Source organism: Hirundo rustica, chromosome W (genome assembly GCF_015227805.2).
Source record: "Hirundo rustica isolate bHirRus1 chromosome W, bHirRus1.pri.v3, whole genome shotgun sequence".
Lineage (NCBI taxonomy): Eukaryota > Metazoa > Chordata > Aves > Passeriformes > Hirundinidae > Hirundo > Hirundo rustica.
The window spans coordinates 19,624,653-19,652,458 of record NC_053487.1 but is presented as its reverse complement, the minus strand read 5'-3'; the positions used below and the strand labels follow the sequence as shown (position 1 = coordinate 19,652,458).

Here is a 27,806-nt window from a genome sequence, read left to right as displayed (position 1 = left end):
ATCTAAGGTTGGAGCCAGTTCCATGGGCAGGCTGAGGATGGCTGCCTTGCACTGTTCGTTTGCATCAGCCAGAGCCATCTCCTCCAGGACCTGTTCCTGGGCTCCTTCCTTTTTAACCTGTAACTCGATAGCTCTGGTTAATCGCTCTACAAATGTTACTAAAGGTTCTGATGGAAGCAAAGGAATTTCCTGAGCCTGCTTGAGGGCTGAGACCCATTCACCATCACCACATAGATGTTCTAATTGAATTGGGTAATTATTATTATTAACAGCCATTTTAGGATTTTGCCAAAGCTCCGGAAGTAAAACTCTTTGGAGGTTAAAGGGAACTGTAGGATTCCCTGCTAAATTTGCTTTTAAAAGGTTGCAAAAGTATTCACTTTCATATCCAAAATTGATCTGAGCTTTGCATAAATCCTGAATCGCTTGTTGGGGGAAGGGGTCCCAATCACCATGGACAACACCCCCCGCTTTTTGACTGTTGATATGTGAAAGAGGTGGCAGAAAAGCCAGGATCACTTCGTGCTTTCGGGTTCCCAGCTCCCGCCTCCTTCCCCTCCGGGGCGTGGGAACTGGGACTGTGGGCGGGGAAACCGTGGGAACCAGAGGTAGGGAGGGGCTGGAGGCTTGAGTCACATGGGGCGGAGTCGGAGGGCGGAGGTTTGAGGGTAGGGGGCAGAGTCGGAGGAGAGGGCGGTGCCGAAGGGAAGGAGGGGTCTGGGGAGAGGAATGGGTGGCTCGGGTTACCAAAGGGATTGTGGGAAGGAGGGACAGACAAAGAAAAAGGCCCCTTATGGCTGGACAAAGGCGTCTCCGCCATCTTGTGATCCCCCCCAGAACTGAGACCAGCTTGGGAATCACTAAGATGGGTGTTTTGAGCACCTGAGCTGTCTGCAAAAGTACAAACTGGGGAAGAAGGGAGGTTTGGGGAAAGTTTAGGGGTTTCTCAAGGAATATCCGAGCTACGGGAAGGGATTTTGGGGTCGGGATAGGGAGAAACTGAGGAAACTGGGGAAAATCCACAAAGAACTGGCTTTTTTTGCTTTTCATATTGCTTTTTCAATACTAACTGAACTTTAAGCTCCAAAAAGCCAAATTTGCAGTTTTGTTACCCTTAGGGAAGTCTGATTCAACTAATTTTTTTGAAATAGCCTCCCAAAATTCCAGGAAGCTTATTTGCTCTAATGATACATGTGGAAACTGAGAAAACAACCACCAAATTAATTTTTTCAACTGTTTCTTTGAACAATGGGTCCCCCCATCATCCAAGGCACTTAAAATTTGGTAATAGACTATTTTTTGAGACACAGACAGCCTAGAACCCATTTTTGGCTCAGATTTTAAGTTTCTGTGTCCCCTTTAACTGTGACTGGGAAACCGAAAGGAAAAAAAAACCTCGCTGGAGAGAAAAAAAGCCAGAGGGCAAACTGTTACCTTTTTCACCCCCTGGGCTGCGCAGCCGAAACCGAATTTGCTATTAAAGCACCCTGAAGCTTTACTCTGAAGGTGAAAACCTTCCCCCAAAGGAAAAAAACCCTTCCCTGAGGAACAATGCCTCTGAAGGAGTTTTCCTAAGATCCCAAAGTGGTAATACTTACCAAACATCCAGCGTGCAGACAAATCTTTCCTTTCTTTCCCAATCACTCCTTTTGCCTGAGACTAACCCTTTTGGTGCCGCAAGGGCTTCTAGTCTCAGTTCCCAGGGTCGGCTGTCCACGAGCACGCGGTCACCTTCTCTGGGAGCAGCTTGCCATTCGTGGGGCTTCTTCGCAGCACTCCGATGGGTTTTTTAAGTCCAAAGGAAAACCACAGCCTTGGTCTGTGGAGTCCTGTGTTTTGGAGACTCCACAGCAAACGCCAAGCCTGACGGGTCTGTGTCTCTGCGTGGATGGGCTACGTTTCAGGACTCACGTGCCTGCATGACGTTCCTCGGCCACATGCTCTACGCATGGTTCTTCCAGCTTTCTGTGAGCCCCTTGTGGCTTCGAGCCTCATGTTTGGGTGCCAGCTGTGGGGGTTCTTTTGAGAGAACAGACGACCGCCGATGGCAAAAGGCAAGAGCCTGCTCTTTGTCCAGGTGGGGAATTATAGCTTTATTTATTCCAGAGCTCCTTTAGCTCCTTCCCTGTCCCCATTCCGATGCCAAAGAGTCTGCCCCACCTCCTCTCAGGGCTTTTTCCCAGGGATGATGGGCCTAGAGGCAGGTACAAGCCACTACCCAATCAGGGACAAGGTGGGAGTGGAACAGAGTTAGGTTACATTCCAGTGTGGGAGGATGGGCGGGGCCAAGCAGGGACAAACCACGTGATACAGTTTCCAGGGAACAGAAGAAACATTACAAAACCCAACATAAAAATGAAATACAATATAAACCAAATTAACACACTGCAACAGGATGGCACCTCCAGGCCCTGGGGACCAGGAACAGCTTGGAAAGGACCAGGGAGGGGAACAGAGCATCCCCATGGAGCTGCTGAGGTGCTTCACATCCACAATAAATCAATTCATGGGTGATCTGAGAATGGGTTGAAAACCAGGCTGAATTGGGGAAGAAGTGCCTGGAGATGGAGCTTTTACATTCCAAATAATTTAGAGCATTCTTAAGGCTTTTGTATGAAATATAGAAATGGGACTGAGCTTTTGTATGAAATATAGAAATGGGACTGCAGCTCAATATTTAGGTTGTGGTGTTTTAAATGTCTTGAATGTGGCAAATTCCATGTAAGGTGCTTGAATTTCAGTCAATGTTGTTTCCTTTCACCTCCTCAGTCAGATCTCCTGCTCTGCTCTTTTATACTCAGTGAAAATTCTGTCTCAAAGTATCACCTACAGAAAAAGTTGTGTATGCACCCATGTGTTTATATATTTATACATATATTTATATATATATACATATTTTACACTGACTACTCACACAAATGTCAACATGAAGAAAAATTACTATAATTAAAAAGAAATCTGTTTTTAAGGTAAATTAAAGTAATTACTTATGCAATATAAACTGTTTAGCTAAAATTACATCCTGTGCCTATTAAATTTCAATGTGCAGACATTATTTCTATCTCTGTATGTCACATTACAGCAAAACAATTTCATTATAGTTCTACCTGTAAGAAGAAATGCTGGGGGGGGTTCCACAGAAGAAATAAACTCTTCATAAACTGTAGGTATTTTGTGCTTGGCTTTTGATCTTCAGGTGCTGGTGTTTGCAAAATCTGATTAGCACTTGGGGGGTTTTTTCCCCATTATATTCATTATTTTTTATCTTGATGTTGGCTACAATAATTTGACTGATTTTATTTTAGTAGATAAAATTCTCCCAGATTGCTTTATTAGCATAAAATCCTCCTCTGTGATGTTATTGCTTACCTGCAGTAAGGTATGAGAACACCTGAAGCCATAGCTGAAGATTTTTTTCATTCCACTTCTTTTAATATGTAAAAAGCTCAGATCTTACACTGTCAGATGGATACAGAATTTGCTCAGTTATTTAAAAATGGAACTTCAAACCAGAATGTACAAAACAGGCAGAGTTTTTAGCTGGAATTGTGACACAGACACAGGGCAGGAAAGTTCATGGTGAATGTGTGTTTAGCTATTTCTGCATTTTGGGTTTATGACATTAGAAAGAGGAAATATCTGTTTGGAGGCAGATTTCCTATATTCCAGTTTCCAAAATTCCAATTTTAACTATAGGGAGTATCCAACAACTTCCCTCTTATACTGTGTCTTCTCTGTACTTGGAAAAACAAGAGTCTGCTTCAGGTTGCTCAGGAAAAAAAATGGCATTTTCTCCTGTCACCTGAATTCTACCATTTCTGACAACACCCACCTGTTTTCTGTACTTCAGAAAACCCGATCAAGTGTGAAAGCCCTGGGAGGATCTGTCCCCTGACCACCTCCAATAACCCCAGCCATCAGCACAGCAGCTCAGACCCAATAGGAGAGGGAAACTAGGACAGAGAGTCTGTAAATGGGAAAATCAGAGGGGAAATAGCTGAATTTAGGAGCTGTGTTCTGCAGGCAGCCAGCAGAGTTATCCTTCCACCCAAATCAGCTGCACACCTCACTAGGAAGTGTCACTGCAAGCACAGCTTCATCCTGGCGTTTTGCTAATTATATTCTTCCATCATGAGCTTGTCTGCCTCTGATCTCACACTTGTGTTTAATTTCTGCCTCCTGAAATCCTTCTTCCCAGCTCCTGTCATGGAATGGGGCATCAGGAATTGCTGAGCTCCAGCCTGAAACACAGGATCAGTCACTGAACAAATCAAATAATCTGTGTAGCTCTTTTGAGTGTGTGCAGGTAATAATGCTGTCAGTGCAGATACAGAAGTTCTTACTGTTTGATCTGTGCTTTTATATGAAAAAACTTAAATATTTAACAGGTTTTCCAGTCATCTCTTTCTGTGTTCAAGGTGTGCTGTTACTTTGGCACTTTCTACAATGTTCCTGTCCAGGTCCCTTTTTCTGAAATGGAGTGTTGGTGACTTTGGACAACTTTCTATTCTCATTAAGCAGCTTTCTGATCCAGATTTCAGGATAATTTGCCAAATTATGGGGCTGTGTGGTTCTAGACAGGCAACATCTGGGGTCATTTTGGCAGTCAGGATTCATTCTCTAAACTTGTATATCCATTTCTACTAACTGAGTCATTTGATGATGGAGCAACCCGAAGCATCATGAAAAAAAACAGGGAATGGAGCAACCCTTTCTTGTTTGTTTTTCCCTACTCTTGGGATGAAAAATAATCCTGCCTATGCTAATGGCACTCTCTTGTCCCTTTTAGAGGTTTTCTCTTTTATTTTCCTGTCTTTCTTTTTAAACCAGAAATTATATCTAGGATTTACAGTTAAAAAAAGAAATCACCTGAATCTCCTGCCAGGAGACAGAATTTTCGAGGCTCAGGAGCATAATTTTCATGGCGTGGCTCAGGAGAGCAGCACAAATTTAACATAGGGGGAGCAGAATGTGTGGCTGTGAAGGCTGAAGTCTGACCTGGCAGCTGTGATAACGATTTCGTCTGGCAGCTCTGAGACTCTTTCAGTTACACCATGGACATGAGGTGCCTACAGGAATTACAGATCTGGATACTGGCAGTGCCATCCACAAGACTCCTCACCTGCTTAATCCTTGCCAGAAACTACAATTCTTTGTTTTCAAATGTGTCCACTGAATTATATTTGATGCAGTTTAAATTTTCGGGGGGTACCCGCTTCCTGGCTCTTTTCTCCTCTGGAACAATCTCCCCCATTCCCCATCACTTTGGTTGCTGACTCTGGAAGCCCAAAAGAAGCCACAACTTCCTTCAGTCCTCTCCTAATATGCTGCCACAGTGGGGTTTGGTGGCATCAGAGCATCAGGATGTGGAGATACTTTCAAGGTTTATTTGTAAGCACATTTTTCCCATTTGGTAGTTGATTACAGTTGTTAGCTTTAAAAATTAAAATCTTGGATTTAGTCAGGCTTAAATCTAGAACAACCCAATGTTTCTGTCTTCTACAAAGGCTATGATTTACTGTCACTTTCATAATAGTTTTATCTTTTCCCCTTTATTGTGCCCCACTCAGTCTCAGGTAAGCCACTAATTTGCATCAGCACTCTGACTGCTGAAAAATTTCCTTTCATCTTCTGATTATCTATATGGATATATTTTATCTACATTCTGCTGTATTTAAAATTTTATATTGACACTAATTGAGGTTGTCATTGGCATGTAAGCAATAAACTTCAAGATAAAGCAAAGAACTTGTTCACTAGGTGGATTTCCTCACACACATTTCCTGCTCAGTCCTCTGTGTCTTCCAGTGACTGAAGATCTCTCTGGCTGATTATACTTGCTGGGATCTAAAATACCCTCTGGTATTTATAGATTCAGTGATCAAACCATGTCCTTTCCTGCTTAACTCCTCTTAAAAGCAAAGTGACAGGTTTCCAGAGCTTTTATGCAATAACAAGTTATTGGGAGAGGTTTTTTTCCTGCTTCTTTCCATGGGAATAAGCAACCAGGAGAATCTAGTTTATCATCCTTGTAATGTGTTGTTGAGTATGCAGAATGAAACCTGTTCTGAGGGGAACCAGGCCCTGCCCAGCTGGTTGAGAGCTGGAAAAGGCATCCCAGTGCATCCACTTAGTCATCATGTTGGCATGAGTGGAAGTCGAGAAGAAAATAGAGCAGGGGTGGGAATTCCTTCAGTGCTTTAATAAAAGATTAGATGTGATATTAAGCAGATGACACACTAATATCACATACAGCTTGCTATTTAAACTTTTCCAAAAGAGAATTACTTTCTTTGGTGACACTGTTGCTAACTGTGACACATTTGTTCTGGGAAAAAAGTTGAAGAGAGTTTTTTTGTCATCTGTAGCAATTTAGTCTTGAACTGGATGGTCCAGCCCCTTCCATGATGTTTTAGCTGTGATACAGGCCTAACAATGAAGTTAATTCTCTCCCTGGTATTTAAATCTAATTCTTTGCAGTCAGCTAAGGTAGCAAAGTGCTTCATTTCTCATAGATTTCCCTCCAAGCTGGAGGCAAGGCCTTGATTTATTTCTCAGAGTGAACTTTGACAGGGAGAATGGCTGGCAGGGAAGGCACTGTCCCCAGTGCCAGCTGTCAGAAGTCCAAACCACTTCACCAAGTGTTTGTTTGGGCTTTGTTTACTTTCCATACAACCCCAGTTTATAGTCTTGTCATTGGTCAGTATATTTACCTTTTTTGGAGTTGAAAATTATTATTTCTAGTACAAATATCCATGTTAGCATCTGTCAAGAAGTGTATTCCTTTCAATTCTTTATTCTCTGATTTGAGGAAGAAGTTTAGGCAAAAATATTAATGTGTGATATTCATGATCAGTTGTCCTCTAATATAAGCATAGTTGAAATTAACAGTGGGCAATCAATTCAGACTCTGAGAGTTGATTTTGTTTAAATGCTCATTAAATTCTTTCATGTCCTACATCCTGTGGGGGTTGCAAGAAATCTGGGTTCAATTCAGCATGTTTGAGGCTTTCTGTGTGAATTTGAGTTATTTATTGGATTTGAACTATCTCTGTGCTTGTTATCTGGGTCTAAGTGGGGAATAGGCCTGGTGATAAAAGGACAGAGACATGGTATAACTCTGATGGGGTCCTGCCTGTTCAGGTAAATGGCTTAAATTACATAGCGAGACAACTTCCCTGGACATGCTTTGTAAAATAAAAGGTTTAATAAACAGGAATATAATAAACATAAACAGATAAAGAAAATGCAGGTCGAACACAGTGCAGAGACCATTCTGACAATGTTATGGCAGTCCCGAAAAGTTCTTTGGTTCTATTGTGCAGTCCCTTTAGTACTTAATAGTCTAGGTGGGTTCCACTGGCAAATTGCCAATAGGGAAAGGTACCGACTTTGAAGGACAGTGACAAGGTCCAACAGGTGCTTCTCTCTTGGCATTGAGCCAATTACAAAGAGAAAGACACAGAACTCTCTAGTTTGGTTTCCTTATATGTTTCAGGTAAACTGAAACCCTTTTCCTTATACAGAAATACCTGCTCGGGAGTGGGGGGTGCATGACAACAACATGGATGAAGAAATGTGGATAAAGGGAAAAGGGACTTGTGTTTGGAAACCTTCAGTTAGATTCAACCCTTCTCCCACCATCACAACTAGAACAATGGACAAAAATCCACTCAGAACTCTTAAATATGAAACCCTATCACTGGCTGGAGTCTCTGAGCCACGAGCAGCTATTCCTACATGTTCTCTGCTCAGACTCTTCCCTGAGCAGCCATGGGGAGCAGGAGCCTTTGCTCTGACCTGATTTGATGTTCCCGTGTTCCAATGCACATGGGACAGCTGCTCTCCAGCAGCAGCAAGGTTCAGGAGAGGCTGTTCCTGTGAAAGTCTCTCAGCAAGGCCGTGTTCCACTTTATTCCTGATTCACAGGGCAGGGGAAGGGGATGTTCTACTCAGGTGAAGGAATTCCAGGCACTGGAATCCAGTGCAGTGGGAGTGCTGCAGACCGGGGTGACAGACACCCGTGGGCCACAGCAGAGAGGGGACACTGCACTCCCTCAGCTGCACTTCCTGAGAACGGGATAGACCTTGACTCAGCACATAGGATCCTTTTTGTCTTTCCCTTAGGGATGTGGCTGAACCCACGTGAGTTGTGTTGGACTGTGATTGCTGGTGGCAGCAGAGGCTGTTTCCCAGACTGAGTGCATCCCGTGTGTCCCAACCCAAATATTCTTGCTTCATCTCAACCCAGGTACCCACAACCACCCTCTCAGCCAAGGCAATCCAGGATGTTTCTCTTCATGGTTTGGTTCATGTAGCTGACCACGCACTCTATCAATCTTCTTCTTTCCCTCAGAATTATGGTCTGGAGACTGAAAACCTGAGAACTCTGTCTCACAAGCTGAACGCCTCAGCCAAAAACCTTCAGAACTTTATAACGGGTAGGAGGAGGAGTGGCCATTACGATGGCAGGGCCTCCAGACGACTGCCAAATGATTTTCTTACCTCTGTAGTTGACCTAATTGGTGCCGCCAAGAACTTACTTGCCTGGCTGGACAGGTAATTAGCTGTTCCTCAATCCCATGTGCATGAGAATAATTCTTTGGGGAGTTCTGTATTTGTTCTTTCTTTGCCTCTTGTGCTCTTTTATTCTAATATTAAAATGGCAGGTCTGGAATTCTAGCTCTAAATGTTTAGAAATTTGTGTAATACTGGAAGTGAAATTTAGTACCCTTCTCTGTCAGAAGAGTGTTAAAATTTGCTGTAGATAACTTTTGAGATTCTTTCAGTTGGATTTTGTGTGAAATGAATATTTCTGTGCTATTCTCACTGCCACAACTGGTAACATCATCAGAAATTTCAGCATGAAGGGCAAGGAAGGAAAGCTTGTGGAGTTTGAGCTTTCAGTCATTAAAAAGACACAGAAAAGCTGGAGTTGAGCAAATCAATTAAGAATGTTCAAAATAAACAATAGTACTTGCTTAGTCTGAAAATTAAACGTTCTTATTTATCAGGAGTAGGCTGGATGTGTTAGGTACAGTTGTGATGTTTAATGCTCAACAATCAGCCACTGGTGTTTTACATTTATGAACTGAGAATTTGATTAAAAGTATCTCTGTGACTGTGGCAAGACAGAAACCAAAACATAAAACAGCATTTTTCTTGTTTGGAAAAAACAAACATTGGCTTGTTTTTCTTTGTAGTTATAGCAATGAATAGCTTTATCTGGAATCTGAATGCTCTGAAATTTATAAATGGCACCTTTGAAATCACAGTGAGAGTGAACCACCCTCCTTTACAGGATTTTTATAATCCTGGTGAGGTCTTCCTAACCTAATGCCAGCAGTTATATTCTCAGGCTATGACCTTGTCAGTTCTTATAAATTCAAACAGGGTCAGATTTAGCCAGAATTTGGAAACCCTGAAGAGAATCTGAGTGTGCAGGAAGCTGTGACTAAGTAAGCATTACTGTGGTCTCTGAATTAAGGTGCCAATTGCTGCTGAGGAGTGGTCATACCAGAAATGCCATCTTTTTAATAAGCCGTACAAAGAAAATCTGGGCTGCTTATGGTTATCTGAATGCTCCCATTTCTACTCTCCATAAGAACAAGAACTTCTGATGTTCTGGCCAAAATCCAGTCTACATCCTGCCTGCATTTTTTCTTGTTTCAAAGGTGTATATTACAAAAGTTGTGTGACTTGCTGCTGGAGATTAAAATGATTTGGCATTTCTGTGCTGTAGAACTGATCCCTGAATTACATATACCTGCCTATAGTGTAAATTGTGGCTCCTAATGCTGCATAAACCTGTCCTTCCCCTGCCCCAGGTCTCCATTTGTCAGCGTGACAGAATATTCACTGCTGAAAAACAACATTGTTCAACTGTGCCTGGAACTAACAACCATTGTCCAACAGGTAGGAGTGGCTCTGCTCTGAGTCCTTTCATATCACTGCTTAAAAACTGTAATAGTAAAAATAACTACAGTTTTAACATCACCAGAAAAGTTGTTATAGCATTACCTCTCTGTTCTTTCCGTACTCTCATTTTTTGGGAGGGACAGGAAGAATTTTGGACTTTGAGGATCCTGGATAGATTGAAGGATGGTGTGAAGTTAAAAATAATCCACTTTGCTCTTGAGTGGACAATTTCATGTCAGGTGATTTACCACCATGCAAGTGTTAAACAGAAGAATAAAGCCACAGTGGGAAACAGCTTAACAGCGAACAGGTTATTCCAGATTAAAATATGAATGATCCAAAATGTTTTGTGGACAAGTTCTTAAAATACATACAAATACATCCAGAACCTGCTCTGTGGCTTCTTCACTGAAAGGAGAGCCAGTAGCATGGAAGTTTTTTAAGGATGAACACGAAATATTCATAGCATTAAACCAACTAACTACAGAACAGATAATGGTAGCCATGTTATCATCACTGACACCCATTAGTTAATTGTAATATGGTACAGTCCTCAAGTACATAAAAATAATTTATCTGGTCTTTAGTTCTATATAATATATAGAATAATAGAATATCCTGGGTTGGAAGGGACCCACCAGAATCATCAATTCCAACTCCTGGGCCTGCACAGACACCCCAAAAATCCCACTCTGTGCCTGAGACCATTGTCCAAACATTCCTTGAAGTCAGGCTTGGAGCTGTGACCCCTATAACAATATAATATAATAGTATATAGTAGTATAATAATATAATAGTATAATAGTCTCTGGCAGTGTCAGCCCCTGAAGTAAGACAAGACGTGACACACGGGTACTGAAAGAGTGAGGATAAATTAGTTTTACAAATATTTACAATAAGCCACTCCCCTTTTGAGCGGATAAAATATTGATGAGACAGAAGAGTGTTACTGGAATATGTGGAGAGGTCAGAGAACAGGCAGGGCTGTCTTGGAATGAAGAAAAGGAGAAAGACAAAAGGGTTGAAGGAGGGAAAGCAAGAAGAAAGCTTAGCCTAAGCTCCACTTTTGTAGGGACTTTAGGCTGGGCCTGTCTCCAACGTAGAGGACTCCCCTGCCTGCCTCTGTCCTGTGCTGCCACAGATTTCCATGCACTCTCCCAGCAGACCAATCACAGAACTCAATTTCAAATGCTTTTTGGAGCAGTAATGGAGTAGTAGTTCTGAAAACTTTTTTCCCCCTCCACTTCAATTTTATTTCAGTTCTTAGAGCAAAATAACTAAGGCTGGTAAATATATCATTGTATTTTACACTATTATCCTTAATTTATAATATTCAGCTTTATTCCTCCTGGAAATCTTATCCTTTATGCATTTTTGCAGCAGAAAACAAAGATGCTTTTTCTCTTTTTTCAGTTTAGAAATTCCTATGTCGGCATTTAATTATTTATGTATCTTTATTAAGCTTTCTCTTACAAGATGCTTATAGCACTAGGCTATTTTCGATTTACAGACTAAGCAAAATTAACTTCTCTACAGTATAAAAAGTCCAGATTCTGATTCTGTCCTTCTGCTGATATTGCACTTTCTTTGTGTGAGTTTGATTTTTACCTGTGGTCTAGGTGAAAATAGAGTAATTTTGAATTGCTGTCTCCACTTCTGTCGTTCATGTCTCAGCTTTTGGCAGATAAAATTCTGTTCTCCTCTGCCAGCAATAGTTTGGTTCTTTATTTTTTTCCATTTCTTCAGCTCCAGTCCCAGAGCTGTCCTGCTTTTGACAACTTAAAACCAATCTTTTAGCATAAACTCCAAATCGTTCCAAGATGAAAAATGCTTAGTTAGTACTTCGGGTTACAAATCAAGTTTTGCCTTTTCTTTATCTTATTGTCAGATCTGGCTTTTTTGATGGCTGTATACTAAGATCTTTTTATGTTATATTAAACTTAGCACCAGAAAGAGCAGATAAAACCAAAGCAGTCATAGAGAGAAAGCTTTACTGTTACTTAATCTGAGGAAAATTGACCTTAATGTGTGAAAGCAGAAATGTCTCACTTAAACCAGAACTGCAGGCTCAGCTGTAGGCTGGAATATGAATTGAAAGGCATAACTAATAGAAACCTGGGTCTCAGATCCTTTCAGATACTCCTTGTTTTATGAATTATATACATTTTAAATACCTCATTTGGCCAGTGTGAAAGTAGCAGTCAAAGGTACAGATTTGGCACATTAAGTGAGGAATGTCTTTGACATTTTGTGCAAATTGAACACATTTTGTATGCACAACTTGCAGCTGCCACTCCAGGTGAATTTTCTTAACAGGGGACATTACACTGTAACCTTAGTTTAATATAGAAATCTTTTTAACTGTCGCCTGGTCCTCCTAGCGGGGGGAGTATGTCTAACCTCTAATGAAACTTGTGGGGCCGGGGCTGCGGGGCTGAGGAACGGAGCCAGATCCAGTTCTAGTGGCTGGGTATCGAGGAGCAGGGTCGGGGTTCGGGGAACCTGGGTCACCCCCCCCGACGGTCGGGGAGCAGGCGTGGGTTCTAATGGGGGAGGGAGCCCAACCGGCAGGAACGGAGCTAAGTCTTGTGAGGGCTGTGACTCTGCGGGAGGGGCTGATGGAAGCTGCAAGGGGGCTAGGGTCCCTCGCCCCGAGGGATGCCCTGATCTTGAGGGTCCCTGCGGGTTTCCCTGGTTCGGGAGGGGAGGAGGTGAGGGCAAGAGGTAGGGTGGAGGAAGGTTATCTAAAGGTTCCCATTTATCACTCAAGGTATTCGCAGGACACCTTAATTTTACTGGTAAAAGTCTAACATCGATCCTTTCCCAGACTCGTGCATACTCATATTCCTCTTTTCCCCCCTCTTCTTTCACATAATTCACTAAAGCCATGCAAATCCATCCCTCAAATGTCCCGAAGACGGGCCATATTACGTGGTCCCGTACTTCAACTCCTCCCCACACCTCCATACAATAATGTATCATCTGTTTCTTTGACCTCCTTTTCCTCATAGGACACTCTTCCCAATGCTCTAACATCCAACCCAAAGGACTTTCAATTGGGATTTCAGGGATACCTTTAACAGTTCCTTTCTTGGACTTCCCTGTGACTTTTTTCTTGGATTTACTTTTCCCTTGTCCCATAGTGTAGGTCCACCAGTTACTGGCCCTTTAAGGGTGATCGATCCCTCTTGGGGTTTTCCTAGTGATTGTGAGCTCTTTTTCTCCTGTTTACTCTCTCCCCTGGACCGTTGCTGGTCCTAGGCTGAAAGGTTTACCAGTCCCAGAACTCTTTTAAGGACGTACCCTTCCCTTTCAGCCTTCCTGTGACCGATCCCCCTTCTGAAACTCCCCGAGTTTCTGGGCTTGACATGTGAGGTGTGTGGTATCCCTGAAACTTTCGCTTCCCCCGCAACCGACCACACCCCTCGTGGGGAAGTGGAACTGCGGTTTTGGGGTCCCACTCGCTTCGTGATAAAATCACGTCTTACTCCACACGCTCGGTCACCCCCACTCAACCACGCAATACTTATGATCCTTTTCCTGCGTGGATTCTTCATGCACGTAGATTTTTACGAGTTGTCTTCGTCTTCGCCGCGGCTCCGGAGGTCCTGTACCCCAGACCTCCCCGAGTTCCCCAAGAGCTCTGACTTCGCCTAAACTCCTTTTAAGTGTGGCTTTTTGCTTCAGTTCGTCGTGTGGCTGATCGGTTCCACAAGGTCTCCCAGCTCTGCCAGGCCACTGAAACCAGCAGGGCACCTCCTGGTCAGAGACAGGGGGTCTGAGGGTCCCAGTATCACACCATCACGTCGGGGTCACCAGAATTGTAATAAATACGATAGACCAAATTCAATAAATCAAAATTTAGAATTTTATTTTGAGACAAAATAACAGTCTCTGATAGCCACAATTAAAAGGACAGCATCGAACCCCAGGGTTTCGGCACTGGGTGAACACGGTAACACACTGTCAGTATGTCACCCCCCAAGTTCACATTTTTGGTCTGGGGCTGTTGACTTTTATACACTGGTCCACGGAGAGAAAATCGGGATCCTAAGGCTCCCTCTTCCGAGGCAGCTTCATTAGATATTCATGTTTGGGTTCTGGCGGGTTGAATGGATTTGAGCTGAAAAACAATGTCTTGATTGCTGCGTCCGGGGATGGTGTAGAGATGTTAATGTCGGGTGGGGACAGATAAGATATCGATCTGATGTAATCATTCGGTCCTCCGGGTTCTCCATCTCCCTTTTCCATCCTTTTGTGTTTTCCTCTAACGATTCCCGGCAGAAGTCTCCTCGTGTCCCTTTTCGTGTAATTCTTGGCATAGTTTTCTCGTGTCCCTCCCGTGCAATCTTTTAGCAAAAGAATTCCTTTTGCCCCTCTCTGTGCTGCTTCAGTCCCAGTTAACCCATTGTGTACTCCATTAGAAATAAAACTTGCAGTTTACAGAGAACGAGTTACATATTATAACATTTAACACAAATTAACTTTAGGACATATATCACATTCCTAAATAAATCTCAATTCCATCAGTCCTTAATTTTGATTAGAATACCATTCTACCCAAATAATACTAAGAATGCCGCAAAGAACAGTTAATTTCTTCATAATTTACCTTAGAAAAGTCTGGTTAAAAAATGTCCACTTCTTCAATCCTATTCCAATATTATTAGTTCTTTTACTTCTCATCTAATTGACTTCATTCAGTGTCTGTTCTAGTATTCTTTGTTTCCTTTCTTCTTTATTTTAAGGAAGAATTGTGCTTTAAAAGTTTCATGTTGCTAAGAAAGGGTTAAATCCGCTCGGGCTTGCAAAAAGCTACATGCAAGCACCAAGGCTGCAGGAACTGAAGAAAATGCAGGGCTGTATTGATGGAGGAAGCTGGTAGATGTCCTTTTTTCCACCCCTCAGTCTCATCCAGACTGGCTCAGCTCAGAGTTGTTATGAAGCTGCAGGCTTTCTTTCTCCGCTGCCAGCGGTGATTAAGCTGGGCCATGGTTTGGCCCTTTCTGCCACAGTCTGAGCACATGGCCCCGCACTACCGAACTGCAGCTGCCCCTCTCCTCTGCCGGCAGCAGGGGAAAGGGGCTCAGCCAGCTCAGGCCTTCCCTGTGCAGGCAGCGGCCCTCAGAAGCCTGGCTAGGCCCGGCCCGGCTGCCCAGAGAGGCAGCAGGGCCCGACCCGGGCCCGGCCCAGCCCGACCACGATGTCACCTCATGGCAGATCCCCAAAGCGAGAGAGAGACTGATCTCCTGCAGTTAGTTTTAAATGTCCCCTCCAAAGTCACATCGACATTTCCCATTGGTTAACTTAGCTGCCAATATCCTGGCTAGCTTTTTAATAGGTCCTTGTTCTCCTCCCCAAACCACTCCACGGTTAGGGCAGGGAAAAATATCTCACATTTTTCTATAACTAGAAAACAAAATTGTGCCAACCCATGATAAAAGTGGTTCTGAATCTTCATGCTCAGATGTCCTGTGTGATCTGAGTGACATAACCTTAGATCAAATTTATTTTAATGTATTATTATTATTTACATACCATGCAAATGCTATGATGAATAGTCACTTATTTAACTGTAAAGAGCATCTGCTCATGCTGGTTAAAAGAAAACATTCTCTAAAATTAGTTTTACAGCTGTCCATTTCTGTTTGGAAATGTACTTTATTCTGCTCAGTTTTCTTAACCCTTTTGATCACCTTCACTTGGCTACTGTAAAAGGATTATGTCATGCACAGAGCTGCAGAAACATCCTGATTTTGAGGTGCAATGTCCTATCAAAATGTGTTTATAATAATATGCAAAAAAAGCACATTAGAACAGGGTATTAAGATGTTTGAGCTCTCTGCTGACTTCAAGTTACAGCTCAGTTTCAAGGTGCACTCACTCTCCTGCCTGCTCTGAAATGGAATCCACCATAATAACTGAACTAAATTTGGGTTTGGTCATGCTTTAGCACCAAGGCTGCCCTGAGGGAAAGACAACTGGAGGAACTGGGGAAGAATAGGTTTGGATTTTTGTTCATAAAATGCAACCATTGGTTAATTTTTCATTGAGTAGGAGGAGTTCCCCAGTCCTAGTGGCAGCTGGGATTCTAATTTTCCCTCATTAGGTCAAAGATGTTTAAATCTGAGGTAGATGCTTTTGATACACTCATTGACCTGCAAGAACAAACTTTCTCTCAACAAAAAAGTGTCTGTGTCTTACCAAAGGATATTGGCACAACTCAGCCTAACTTTTTTCAACAAAATCCAAACAAAATTTTTCTTATTCTCCCCTTTATTACTGTCTAATTAATCTCACTGAGATAAATTCAGACACCTTATAATGGATTTTTGCCCTATTTTTAGCCAAATACTCTGTTTAAGATAAAGCGTGGCTTTTCTGCTTTTTAAAAGCCATCTAGTTTGCACTGCAATTGATAGGAATTGTTGTTTCTTAGTAACTTTTGTACCTGGTGTAAATTTTAAATTAGCCTCCCCTGAGAAGGTGGTTGGACCAGATAACTTCCAGAGGCCCCTTCTACCAGAATGATCCTGTGATTCAGCAGCTGCCATGCAAAACCTGGGTGTTATTTTCAGTTTGAACTTTGCAGACTTCAGCTATCAGCCCCTCCATCTTATTTTGCTTGCATTTGCTAAAGAACATTTCATCAAACATCTGTTCACTCTTTTTTAAAAATACACTCTGATCAAGTCTCTACCTTTGAACCAAGTAAAATGAGTCAATTCTGTGCATTTGCCATTGTATATTTGCCTAATTCCAGAGTGATTTCTTTCTTCTGAATGTCTGAATTTCAAAAGTATTTCATTTTATGCATGCCAGCAATGTATTTTGAAATATCACTTTGTTATATCCACCACTCAATTACTGCTGTAGAACTCTCCTGTGCTATTGTGGTGGGAAATGCTCCTTTGTAGGGTCTCAGTTTCCTTTCAGTAGTTGACTTAGCTCATACTGTTTTATAGAACTAAGTTAATGGACTAAATGTTTTACATTTTCTTATGTGTTAGTTAACCATCCTCAAGAACTTGCCATAAAACATTCTTTTTGGTATCTGCAAATTTTTGTGGTACTTGCATTTTTTCCTTCTTTCTAAATTAGAAATTGCAATTTTGACTAGAGTGTGGGTGACCACAAGTCCCACTGACCTTTTCTCTTTATGAATATGCAGAGGAGCAGCTTCACTTTATCAGACAAAGATGTGCTGCATCTTTCAATTTTGGATGTTCAGGACTGCAGTCCTTGCCTGGTTTGCAACACTGCTGCTGTGACTGGTTTTGTAATTCCTGGGTCTTATCCTTTTACAAAGGGGAAATAGAACACAGCTACTAATTTAAAGGTTATTTTAAACTTTAGGAATAAATATTTTTATCATGTCATCTTGCTACTGGAGAATGTAGAAAGAATGTGACTATGACTATTATTTATTTTCTAAGAAAAATAGATCAACATCCTATAAATAGTAGTGCCGGAAGATTATTTTTTTAATGAGATCCCTAGTGCATTGCTATGTATCAGAGAAAAATAAATCAGAAGAATATTGTGACCTACATATCTTAATATTTTAGTATAACACTGTAAGTGCTTTTAACCTCTCAGTTAAACTAGTCTGATGTATTCTTTAAAAAAGTAAATATGCATCTATTTTGGAAGGAATCCCAAATCCATTAACATTTTTCATGCTAATGTAATCTTGAATGTGCAAACATAAGTACAGTTAACATTAGTTCTGCTCTACAAAACAGTAAAATTTCAGTTTTACTATACATAAGTCTTCTACTCTTTGACCTGAAGTAATTAAGTTTGTTCAGAGGGAGGTTCATATTGTATTTCTAGCACAGAAAATAAAGGAATAATTTAGACAGGAACATTAGCTCTGAAGTCAAGCTGGCCTGCTGTGATAATTTTGTTCTCTTGGTACGTGGAGGGTTTAAAGGAGATGGTGGATGAGCTGTTTGAAGTGTGCAAAACTTGTAGGGAAAATTGCCTTGGGCATTGCCAGCCAAACTGACTAATTGAATTCTTTTTTGTGCTCTAGAAAATAACAGTATGAATACAGAGGAAACATCAAAGGGATACTTGACCATGAAATGCTAATATAAATTCTTCTGTATTGCTTGGTGCGCCCAATCTTCTGATTTTGACTTTCTTATTCTGTAGCAATATTCTTTAAACTGCAGTCACTTAGAAATTCATTTCTCCATGGGAGCAACAATCCTCCAAAATAAATATTGATCTTCAAAGCTGAGGGAGGGGCAGTTCCTTGGGCTGAGGGTTTGGAGCAGCTGCCTCAGAGGGGCTCAGGGAAAAAATCCTCAAAGGGACACCCAAGGGACAAGGTTTGGGAGCTGGATGGGAACAGCCAAAGGTTTGGGCTGCTGGAAAAGGGGAGCAGAGAACTCCAGAGAGTGTCCCAGCTCAAACTGAGTGTTCAGGGTACAGGGAATGAGGGGGTTGGAATTGTTTCATGGGGGGTCTGAAGCAATTAACTCATTGCTAATATATTAAGATCCAGTAAAAAGAGGAAATCTTGAGAAATATAGGGAATCTTAAGCTGCTTGAAGGGATATCACAGAATGTTCTGAGTTGGAAGGGACACACATATCAAGTCCAACTCTTAAGCCCATACAGGGACAAAATCCTCAACCTTGGTGTTGCCATCACTAGGCTCCGACCAACTGAGGGAATCTTAAGTTACTTGAAGGGACCTCTCAGGTATTATCAGCAAGTTAAATTTTATTTGAAAGCTTATTCAAGGAAAAAATACTAAATGAAGAGGACAGGTTTTTTAATTATCCCATATTTTGCTCTGTAGAAAGCCTTTTCCAATGTGGAATAGCACTTTGAGAAGGTTTTAACAATTTCCCAACATAATAAGGGGAGAGGGAGCCAGGCCAGGGCTGTCCACAGAGGGAACCAAGACTTTGGGAGACCCTGTTCTAATTTCACTCTGCTTGGAAGAGATATTTTCTGTATTTCCCTTTTTATTTTATGTTTTAGCAGAATATAACCTGAGATTTTGAGTGGCAGGAGGAGGTGGGGCAGAGCTGCAGGGGATGGTTCAAACCCCTTTGCCATGGCTGTGTCCCAATTTCCAGAGGGTCACACTGAGGGAACTTTCAAACATGAATAAGTAATAGAGGAAGGAGATCCCTTTTAGCAATTTGTACGGTTTGTTTGATGAAAGAGAAACAATATTTTAATCCCTGTAATAGCACTAAAGCAAAAAGCAAGGTAAGGGCGACACTGAAATTATGGAGTGTAAGATTGATTATTCTTAAAATGATAGCTAAAATAGGAAAATGGCTGCTCCAAAAGTAGCAAGTCTTAAGATTCATCAGGAATATGTAAGAGATTGTTAACAGCATAAACCCTGCTTTCATTTCTTAATAGGAAATTTAATGTGACATTCATTTAATAGGTTTTGTTCTTTTTTACCACAGGATTGTACGGTGTATGAAACAGAAAATAAAATTCTTCATGTGGTAAGTAATTCTGCTTTGGTATTCTCTATTTTTACCCCACACATGGAAATGATTTTTCAAAAAATAAGGCTGCTATAGGAAAATAAAGTTCCTTACTCTTTGGCATAATTTCTGATGAATTATATCAGTTGCTCAAAATAAAAATTCCCCACAGTAAAGCTCTCTGTTATAGCTACAGTTAATTACCAATACAAAATTATTGTTTTAGGTTTAGAAGCTGCACAATATTCTGTATAGTTAATATTCCTACCAGGATTGCTGGTCAAATCCATAGACCTGGTGCATCACTGGTTGTCAGACTGAGCATTTTGTGCCTTCAGAACTCAAAAAAATCTGATGACAAAGCAGAGTGGAAGAATCTTATTCAAGATTATTGATTAGATCTTGGCCTTTAAGTTCAAATACTTTATATTTCCTGGTACCAACACTGAAAACCTGTACTGGCACTGAGATAGAGTTAAAGCCTGTGGTGAAAGGGAACTCTCAAAGGATTTACAAGTTCAGATAAGCTTTTGACAAGCTCTGCCCAAGGGCCTGAATTTTTTTTTTTTTTTTTTTTCTTTTTTTTTTTTTTTTTTTTTTAAGCCTGTTGCACATACTTTGCTTCCAGCAGGGATTAAAATCTGTCATAAAACATTGATGTGCTGTTAAATTTAGAAAACATATAGTGACTTTTAGAAGAAAGAAAAACGCTTACTATTGCAAACCTGGGCATGAATAGAACTTTTAAAAGCACCTGATACCTTCTGGGATTCGGGGTGTGTACACACACACACTTTTATATATATATATATATATATATACACTCATATACACGTATTTACACCTTTTAACCCACAATTCTAATTGTGGCAGGGACACCTTCCATAGACCATGTTGATTTGATTTAAAACTTCTTTGTTGCTTATTTTACTAAAAAAAGTATTTTCATAAGGCAACTCTAAGGTTAAAGCATTACAATAGAAAGTAGAAAGTGTTTTTCTCTCTGAGATTTAGTCGGCATCTAATCTGGGAAAATGCTCTCAAATTTTGAGGCATAGAGAGGTTTTCAGTAGGAAATTATGGTAATATCTTGACATGCCAGTGATTCAAAAGCTGGATAAAGAATGTATTCACACACAGGGGCACCCACTACACCTGAGATTTTTTTGAGTTTCTCCATCTCTGCTGGGAGAAGATGAGACCCAAATTCTGCTCAGGGGTTTTGGCCCTGAGCTGAAACTGCTCAAAATATTTGTGGAAATGGTGACCTTTAGCTGCAGTCGCACACACCTCAGTGGGATGCTTTGCATCTTGCAGCTGATACAAAATCCAGATGCCACAGCCAGGGCTCCAGAGCTACCCTTGGATTTCCAGATGAGCAACTGCACAGTGAATGGAAATGCAACCTATAAATTTAGGCAGTTAACTTATTCATTGTGACAACTTTACTTGTTTAACTTCTGTGGATAGTGTCAAATGAGATATTAGAAAGCTTCATGCTTTTGCAAACACCTGAAAGAAAACTTCCCTGAAGGGATTTCACTGGAATTTGCTATAATTAGGAAAAATGAGAGTACAGTCCCCAAAGCAAAATAGATGCACACAGCACAGCCTCGACCGGAAACTCATCCTGAAATTCTGTTAAATGAATTCTTTCACATTAGGTTCAAACATTTTCAGGCATAGACTTTTTGAAGGAGTGTGCATTAAGCAACACACAGAAATTTGGGAATAAATCTTTCCACATGAATGTTGTCTGAGAGTTGAGCTCAGCTCCTCTCTGACCTACAGACTTTGCTTTGACAGATGAGTTTAATTTGTCAGACCCACTGCTACTGTCCATGCAATGGGGCTCCTGCTTTGAAGGTGTTTCTGTGGATTTGCATTAAGATTTTGAGATCTTTAGCTGGTAGGCAGGATAACAAAATCATTGCATAGTTGTAGTGATGTAGAATATCAGTTAAAGGATGTGTTCAAAGATGCATAAGAATTTTACTTCAGGAAATGGGTTAACTAAGGCACTTCTCTGCCAGGGTAATTTTTAACAAAGGAATTTTTCCAAGTTGAAGAGCAGAATTCACCTAATTATCACAGTTGGTAGGGATGATGTCATCATTTGGTAGCCAAAATAGGTTATTCAGTCGCATAAGACATTTCTTTTTACCTACTTCACTCCGCTTCCATTGTATTTATGATTATAAGGATAAAGTTCATTGGGTTTGTTCTTTTGTTTTTAAAGTGCACATGGTTGGAGTGGAGAAGATAGTTTAGAGATACAGATATTTTTCTACAGCAGAACTGTTCATACATGTACATTTTCTTGACATTTATGGATATTTTCTGTTCCCTTAACCACTTGCTTTTGACTTTCATACACTTGCAGTTTTTACGGTGCTAAGAATTAAAATTATCCATTTATTCTTGGTTAGTTCTTAGAATAAGGACTTCTCCACTTGTAGTTCCAGTTTGATACAAGGGATTCCACTGACTTTTTTTTCTTTGTAGTGTGAAACCCTGTCTGGGATTTGTGACCACATCATTTCTCTCTCATCTGACTCTCTGGTGTCCCAGTCAGCACATCTCGAGGTCGTTCATCTCATCAGCATCATGCCCAGTGAGGGGCTGGTAAGTAGCAAAGCAGTTTCAGGTTTAACTCTTAGATTGCCCAGCACAAGCCTCAGGTCTTCGGGGTGATTTGGCTTTTGAATTTATCAAGAAATTAAAATGTATTTTCATGCAATGTCCTAATTTTTTTGGTAAGCTGAATCAGATTTCTGAAGGTGGTTTAATTGACATTTATCTAAACAAAGGGATTGTTTGGGGTTTTTTAAAATTAAAACCTGTTTTACCTAGGGCTTCATGTGTAACTGTATGTAGTTAAATCTATGATCCTTTGATAACCAGACTGCAGGTTTTGGAATGTATTGAAACAATCCCCAAATGCAAACACATACAAATAAAGTTAACTAATGTCATTAATGTGCTTTCAAAATGATTAGTGGAAGGTCTGTGTCTTGGACTTACATAAATGGAGTTATTTGCCTCCCTAATGATCAGTTCAAATAAAACTTTCAGAAGTATCATCCCAGGAACAAAATAAATCTCTTTTATTTTTAAATTGTTGCTCACTGAGCAGCCTAGTTGGATGGCTCTGGACATCCCAGTTGCTCTGCATTAGTGGTGGGTCAAAGCAGTGAAATGTTATGCAGAGACAGTTTCAGAATTATTTGGCTACAGCTTTTAAATATTCATGTACTGATACCTTTTTTTGGACAATGGATTTTTGTAGCATTTTAGTGGTTGGTGGGTAAAGATTTCTGCCTCCCCTCTGTAGTCCCTCACTTTGCAACCATTTGATATTGGTGGTCTGTAGGAACATAAGGATTGTGCTTGGGAACCCAAGATCCCAATAAAAGCTGGAGTGGAAGGTGTCACTGCAGGCACTGGGATGTTCTCATTCACCCTCCTCAAGAGTCAGGCTGCTTTTCCCAGCAAAATCTCCTAGATTGCCTTCAGTTGCCTTCTCAGATTTTTTTTTTTTTTTTAATTTTTTTTATTTTTTATTTTTATTTTCTCCCTACAAGAAGAGTAATTCAGGAATGTTGCTTCTGGGTTGAAAGAAGCAGTTGTAGGAGGAAAAAAAGGGGGAAGTGGGGAGTGAAATTGGCAGCCATGAGGCTTGTCCACAGAAAATCCCCAAACTGACAAATCAAAAACCATTTGAGTGCCACTCTACACCTTATGACATGTTTCTTGTTTGTAATTCAGCATGATTTACAGGTTTTAAATTTCTGTTAGTTGAGACACTTTGTATTATTTCAACATCTTCCTCTTTGTTCTGACATTGAATAGCAACAAACATCATATGCAAATACTGTCAGAGTTACAAGGGCATAATTACTCTGAGGTATGCCTATTAATCTGAGAATGACATTTTAATAACATGAGGGGGTGTTGTGTGACTGCACAAGATCACTTATTCTTAGGCTGATTTAGTCAACAAAGAACATTACCACAGCATAAACCACATTTAATTTTAATTCTGTGGCATCACAGATGCTCAGCCCAGTGTGTAATCCTGAGCACAGATACAATTTCCTTGCTATGCTGCTGCATCCTTATGGCCAAACATGTTCCCTTTATGGCCCCATTTCCCCTTCATGTCTGATTTCTGGGTTAGCACAGGGTACCCAGGAAATACAGGTCGGTACATTTGCATGAGATATGTTGTGAATGCCCCAGTGCTTTTGACTTGCATTAGGATTACTACACCCTGCAGGCCAGCACTCTGCATGGCTTTCCTTTCTGTGCAGAAATGGGATGTATTTCTGCTGGTCTAATTAGGGGAAAGTTCATTATCAGTGCTGCAGAGAAGCTGAACACGGAGATGCATTTTCCTCAGAGATGATGCAGCACAATAAGCAGGGCTTGGTGTTGCTGATGCTTCCCATGCAGTGATGGTTCTGGATCTAGTACAGGGGGTAGACTGGTGGAGGACAGGAGTGGAATCTACCCCAAAACTAGCATTTCCTGTGGGGAACTGAGATTTCCTGGTGTGCAGGCTGAGGCAGGTGTCTGTCAGGAGCTCTTGGCAGGAACTGCCCATGAAGTGTTGGAGTGTGATTTAAGCTCTGGAGTGACCAAGGTGAGAGTTGTTGGCTGAGATATTGGGGCCTTTCATGTGGTCCACATTCCCCTTTTTCCCTGGTAGAACTTGAGGCAGACAGGACCTGTGCTGGAATGCTCCTGGCTGGATAGACTCGGGCTGGAAGAACCCCTGTGTGGTTCTCCATCCACAACGTGCCCACGAGTTAAGAGTCAACAAAAGAGCAGTGAGTGGGCACTGCTGACAGAAGACATGAAACAAATACTGCAATCAAAAATACCTGGCAATTTCTCCTTTTTATCCCCTTTTTTCCCTTAGATGAAGTGAAATCACAGTGAATGAGTGAGTTTTCTGTGCCTAATTGTGAAGGTGCTGTAACGTGTTAGGTTGGAAATTTCCTTGTAATCAATTTTGCTGACACTGTGTTCTGTTTAGAAGAAAATATGAAAAAGGACTTATAAATGGGAATAAATGAAAAATCATATGAAAAGGAAAAGAAAACATTAATCAGAATCAAATATAGAACAGAGTAATGAATTACAAATGGCTTTCTCATGATTGTATAGCAGATTTTTTCCACAGGATATCTGCTCCTTTCAAGAGAAAAATGAGCACTATTCAGTGAATGAAAAGTATTCAGAGTTCCATTTTTATCCTTATCATTCAGTGTAGGGGTTGAGGCCTGATTTACCACACTTCAGTTAAGCTCTGCAGTCCCTGGAGTTACTAATTTCATCATGAGCTGTTTTATTTATTTTTTATATGGCCTTACTGAGTGCTTCACAGACACGAATTCATCCTCACAACACACTTGTGAAAAGGATACTGTAAATTTAGTTTTAGAGGTAGGAAGCTAATGTACAGCAGTTGGTATCAAAATCACCAAAAATGTGTTTTTCAAGAGTGGCTTACTGTACAATTTTTCAGAACATTTGTTACCTTTATAGCATAAATTTAAAACACAGGCTCTCTTGGGTTTAAGGGTAGCTCTGATTTTCAGAGCTACTGAGAACAGGGTTCATCCAGGGTTGGCACCTAGAAAACAAACACAATTATTTGCCATTGGAGAAAAGTGTGTTGTAAATCACTCAGACTTATGAAAGAATTCAGTTATCTGGAATGATATTCAGCTGATTAAATTATGAGTCTTACAAAATTTTCAAAACTCCATTTGCAAAATTTTTATTACATGCCTTCTAATTTCTTCCCCAAATGAGCCGAGGAATCCTATTGACATTGCATAAGCTCACACATAAACGGAATTAATTTCCAGGTCCAAGTCCATGCCATTGCTGCATGGAGTCAGAACTCCTGCAGGGCGGTGTCTGTGTGTTTAATTGTGTAAATAAATTCTGGATCATAAAGCATTTTTACAAAGGGTCTCTAAGTCTTTGGAATGTGCATCTTCAGTTCTATAATTTTCTAACTTTCCATCTGTGCTTTTATGAGCTTTATAGTCACCCTATTTTTTTTTCCTCTCTAAAATAACTTCTTTTGCATTCAGCTTTATTAAAAACATGGCCTTATCTCCAGCCTTCCCAGGACATGCTCTGTGCTGTGGTTTCCCAGCAGTTTGCTGGACAAAGGAATTTGCATTGGGAGCACGCAGTTTGGGTTCCGTTCCAAGTCCTGGGGACTCTGTTGGCATCCTGATCTCTGCAGGCATTTGTTGGCCTCCAGAAATATATTGGGCTTTTTCCTCTCTTCTTCCTTCCCCAGCTTCGCCAGTCAAACTGGTTCCTCCTTTTCCCTATTTTATCACTGATTTATGAGTGGCAAATACTGAAACACCCTCCATGTATTTTCTATTTCATTTTGAAGTAATGTTAAGGATTGTAAAGCACTTTTTCTCCTGAACTGTAGTCCTGGGTATGGTAATACCATTAATATTGGAAGTGCACAGTATAATTAGCATGAACAAGATGTCTGGAAGGCAAAGCTTTGTTTCAAACAATCAATATGACAGACTTCAAATGAATTCCTGCACTAAAAAAGTATTAAATTGTGAGAATCACCGTTAACTCTGGCCAAACATGCACACATATATTTTTAGGAAATCAAATAGTGTGTCTGGTTCCGTCCCGCACCGGGCGGGAGATGACCTCCGGCTAGCTCGAGTCAACACAGCCACAGAAGGTCCCAGTTGGTTTCGGCTTCCTGGCTTAGCACCTGGACCCGATTGTGTAGTGACAGCCGACAGCAGCAGAAGAGAAAAGGCTGGCTCTCAGCTTAGCAGGTTAAAAGGTGTTTATTAGCTCCAGAGTTGAGGAGCAGAGAGGCTCACAGCTCCGAGCTGAGAGCTGAGCGGCTGAGACACTGAGAGAGTTTTTTCCTCCCTCCTACCCCCTATAAGCGGGGGAGGGGTTCCAGGGAGAATAAAACAAGACACCAAATCAGGGAATTCAGGGGGTAACAAGGTGTGCCCACCCCCAAGCCTTGGACCACTAAAATCCAAAGCGAAAGGAATTCCCCCCAGGGGACCTATCACCTGAAGCCCTCTCCCTGAGATTTTGCAGTCTGGGAGGGCTCCTGGAGAGACAGGCTGCCCCAGAGCAATGGGGGGTGGGAGGACTGAAACAAAACACCTTGTTATACAGACAACACAAAAAGGGTTACAACACTGGGGATACAGTGAAATGAACCATAACATAAACTTCTTATAAAAACCTAATAAAACAGTTCTGCACCACCACATCTCCCCCTTTTTTGTTTTAATAACAGGAGGAGGGCTGGAACGGAGGAGGATGATATTCGAAGTCCGGGTAACTCTCGGCGAGCCACTCTGGCTGAGTGGGCCACTCCATCTGAGGTTCCTCTTCTGGGTGTCTCCTGTCTTCTGGGTCTTCCTCCAGTTCCATGTTCTCCTCCCATCCAGGCACGGATGATACAGCAACTTGGTTCACAGAGGGGGCATGTGTGGTGCTAGAAATTAATCTACTTAACATTATTTGATGATGCCAAACCCAATTAAAATTAACAGAATAACAAACAAAAAAAATAACAAAACTGATTTCAAAATTGAACCCACCCAGCCCGAAATTCCCCAGTCCCCAAACAATCCATTCAGCCAGTCACCAGTCTCTCTCCTGATGTCATTCACCATGTCTCGGATGCTCTGGCTGGCTTTTTAGCCTGCCCCATTGCCCTGGTGGCTTTGGGCTGGGGCACCAACCATCCGGAGACAGGTGCAGCAAGACTGGCAAGCAGGAGGATGCTGAGGAGCAGGTGGAACTTCCTCAGCCCTGGGACTGGCGCTGGACAGGTTCTGCCAGGACTAAAAGAACTAAAACAAACAATTAGCATTCGAGCAGGGGTCATTCAGGAAAGGGAAATCGTCCAGGGAAAAATCTTCCCTCCTTTTCCTCCTAAAAGCTGCCTGAGTAACCTGTGGCAGTTTCTTTTTCTCCCCTGAGACCCTGGGGACATAGGGCCTCACCCATTTTGATGGTAACCATCTCGGCCCCGTGGGGGTGGACACGCAAGCGTACCCACGGCCCCACGTGACTAAATCATGAGGTCCCTCTCTCCTTCCAGTTTCAGGGTCCCGGACCATGACTGGTGGCCTCTCTTTGATGTTTAATTGAGGGTTTGCCCCAAAATGACGAACGATCGGTGGGTTTAAAAATTCAAAGGTGCTGTTTAAGAAATTTAGTGTGAATAGAGCCCTGGCCAATCGGGTCTGCGGTGTTTCTGTTTTCAACACCGGTTGTTGTTGGTTGAGGACCCTTTTGATTTCTCTGTGGGTCCTCTCCACTACAGCTTGGCCTGTCGGGGAATGAGGGATGCCGGTTTTATGTCCCACTCCCCATTGTTGT

General features: G+C 41.5%; 1 protein-coding gene across 3 annotated transcripts in view; it reads left to right on the top strand.

The window, feature by feature from the left end:
• The window catches only part of LOC120764804 (connector enhancer of kinase suppressor of ras 2-like), a 362,406-nt gene that overhangs the window by 163,875 nt on the left and 170,725 nt on the right, over positions 1 to 27,806 (top strand). For 2 of the 3 annotated variants that reach the window (XM_040088834.2, XM_040088833.2), the window contains exons 4-7: positions 8,357 to 8,559; positions 9,828 to 9,915; positions 19,362 to 19,403; positions 21,891 to 22,010. In XM_040088834.2, the coding sequence (XP_039944768.1) occupies positions 8,357 to 8,559; positions 9,828 to 9,915; positions 19,362 to 19,403; positions 21,891 to 22,010 (453 nt within the window). The remainder of the gene's footprint in view (positions 1 to 8,356; positions 8,560 to 9,827; positions 9,916 to 19,361; positions 19,404 to 21,890; positions 22,011 to 27,806) is intronic. The other variant, XM_040088836.2, reaches the window with a different exon arrangement.